This window comes from Geospiza fortis, unplaced genomic scaffold (genome assembly GCF_000277835.1).
Source record: "Geospiza fortis unplaced genomic scaffold, GeoFor_1.0 scaffold1509, whole genome shotgun sequence".
NCBI classification, from domain to species: domain Eukaryota; kingdom Metazoa; phylum Chordata; class Aves; order Passeriformes; family Thraupidae; genus Geospiza; species Geospiza fortis.
In genome coordinates this window covers 1-1,264 of record NW_005054726.1, presented here as the reverse complement: position 1 = coordinate 1,264, position 1,264 = coordinate 1, and the positions used below count along the sequence as shown (strand labels likewise).

At 63.0% G+C, this 1,264-nt stretch overlaps 1 protein-coding gene across 1 annotated transcript in view; it reads left to right on the top strand.

The window, feature by feature from the left end:
* The window catches only part of LOC115949055 (non-lysosomal glucosylceramidase-like), a gene marked incomplete at its 3' end in the record, with an annotated part of 4,120 nt that extends 3,007 nt beyond the window's left edge, over positions 1-1,113 (top strand). Inside the window, exons 6-7 of the mRNA XM_031065285.1 lie at positions 400-639; positions 983-1,113. Coding sequence (XP_030921145.1) covers positions 400-639; positions 983-1,113 — 371 coding nt within the window. The remainder of the gene's footprint in view (positions 1-399; positions 640-982) is intronic.
* Between the last annotated feature and the right edge of the window lie 151 nt (positions 1,114-1,264).

The following is a 1,264-nucleotide window of genomic DNA, read 5'->3' as shown; positions in this document are numbered from 1 at the left end:
TGCCAGCCCCAGGCGAGGGTGGCAGCAGAGCTGGGACACGTCTGACCTTCCTCTTACCCCGGCATTGCAGCAGCACGTGAGCCTGGATCAGCCTGCCCAGCAAGTGAGTGAGGAGAGCCCGGCTGAGCCCTAAAGGCCTCTTTCTGTCCCTCTGCTGCCCGGCGTGCTGCTTGCCAGCCCAGGGCTGCTTCCCTTTGCGATTTTGTCTTGCCTGCCTCCCAAACTCCTCTGTTCCTGCTGCTGCTCCTCAGCTTGGCAAGAGACTCCAAGTCCAAGTTACTATTGCCGGTGCTCTTGCTGCCGCTGCATCCTGCGTGCTGTCCCCAGCAGGGGAAACGATGCCGGGGCAGCTGCCTGTGGAGCAGCAGCCCTGGAGGCAGCACTGTGCGTCTCTGCCAGGACTCCAGCTTGCCAGTGGGAGTGTTCGTCTGGGAGGTGGAGAACGGGAGGGACGAGGACGTGGAGGTGTCCATCATGTTCAGCCTGCAGAACGGCCCGGGAGCGAAGGAGGCCGGGAGCGGCGGGCACTGGAACGAGCCCTTCACCTTCCACAAGGATGGCCAGCGGGTTGCTGGGGTCCTGCTGCACCACTGCCCGCCCGTGAACCCCTTCACCCTGGCCATCTCGGCCCGGGAGAAGGTAAAGGGCTGGCCCTGCTGCTGGGGCTCCTGCTGGGGAGGTTGTGCAGCCCTGCTGCATGTGGGGCAGCTGCCTGCAGGCAGCTGGCAGAGGATGGCGGTGCAGGGGCTTGGGGTTGGCAGCGTTCCTCAGGGCTTGCCTGACGCCAGGAGTGGGGACATGACTTCCCTGAGGGCACCCTCTTTGGGGATGGTGTCAGGAGAGCGGCTGAGGAACGAGTTGAGAGTTGCTGGGCAGCGCATGAGAAGTGAGTGTCATGTCCTGCTGGTGGTATTGGGGAGGGGAGAGCATGAATCCTCTCCTCCAGAGGAGCAGCCCCTGATGATGCTCTTCCCTCGTTCAGGCTGGCACGGGAGTCACCCATGTGACGGCATTCAATCCCACGGGATTGGGTAGAGAGGTGTGGCAGGACCTCCTGCAGGATGGCAGGCTGGATTCACCCCCTGGTGAGTGCCTCCCTCCTCCGTGGGACGGGTGCAGGGGGAGCAGGGCAAATGGGTGGCCCTGCTGCTTCTGGGCACCCAAGCCAGGGTGGAGCTCTTTCCTCCAGCCTCCTTGGCTCTTCAAAATCGCCCCAGGATGCTGTGGCTTGTTCCCAATTTTAGGCTGTATCCAAAACTTCCTA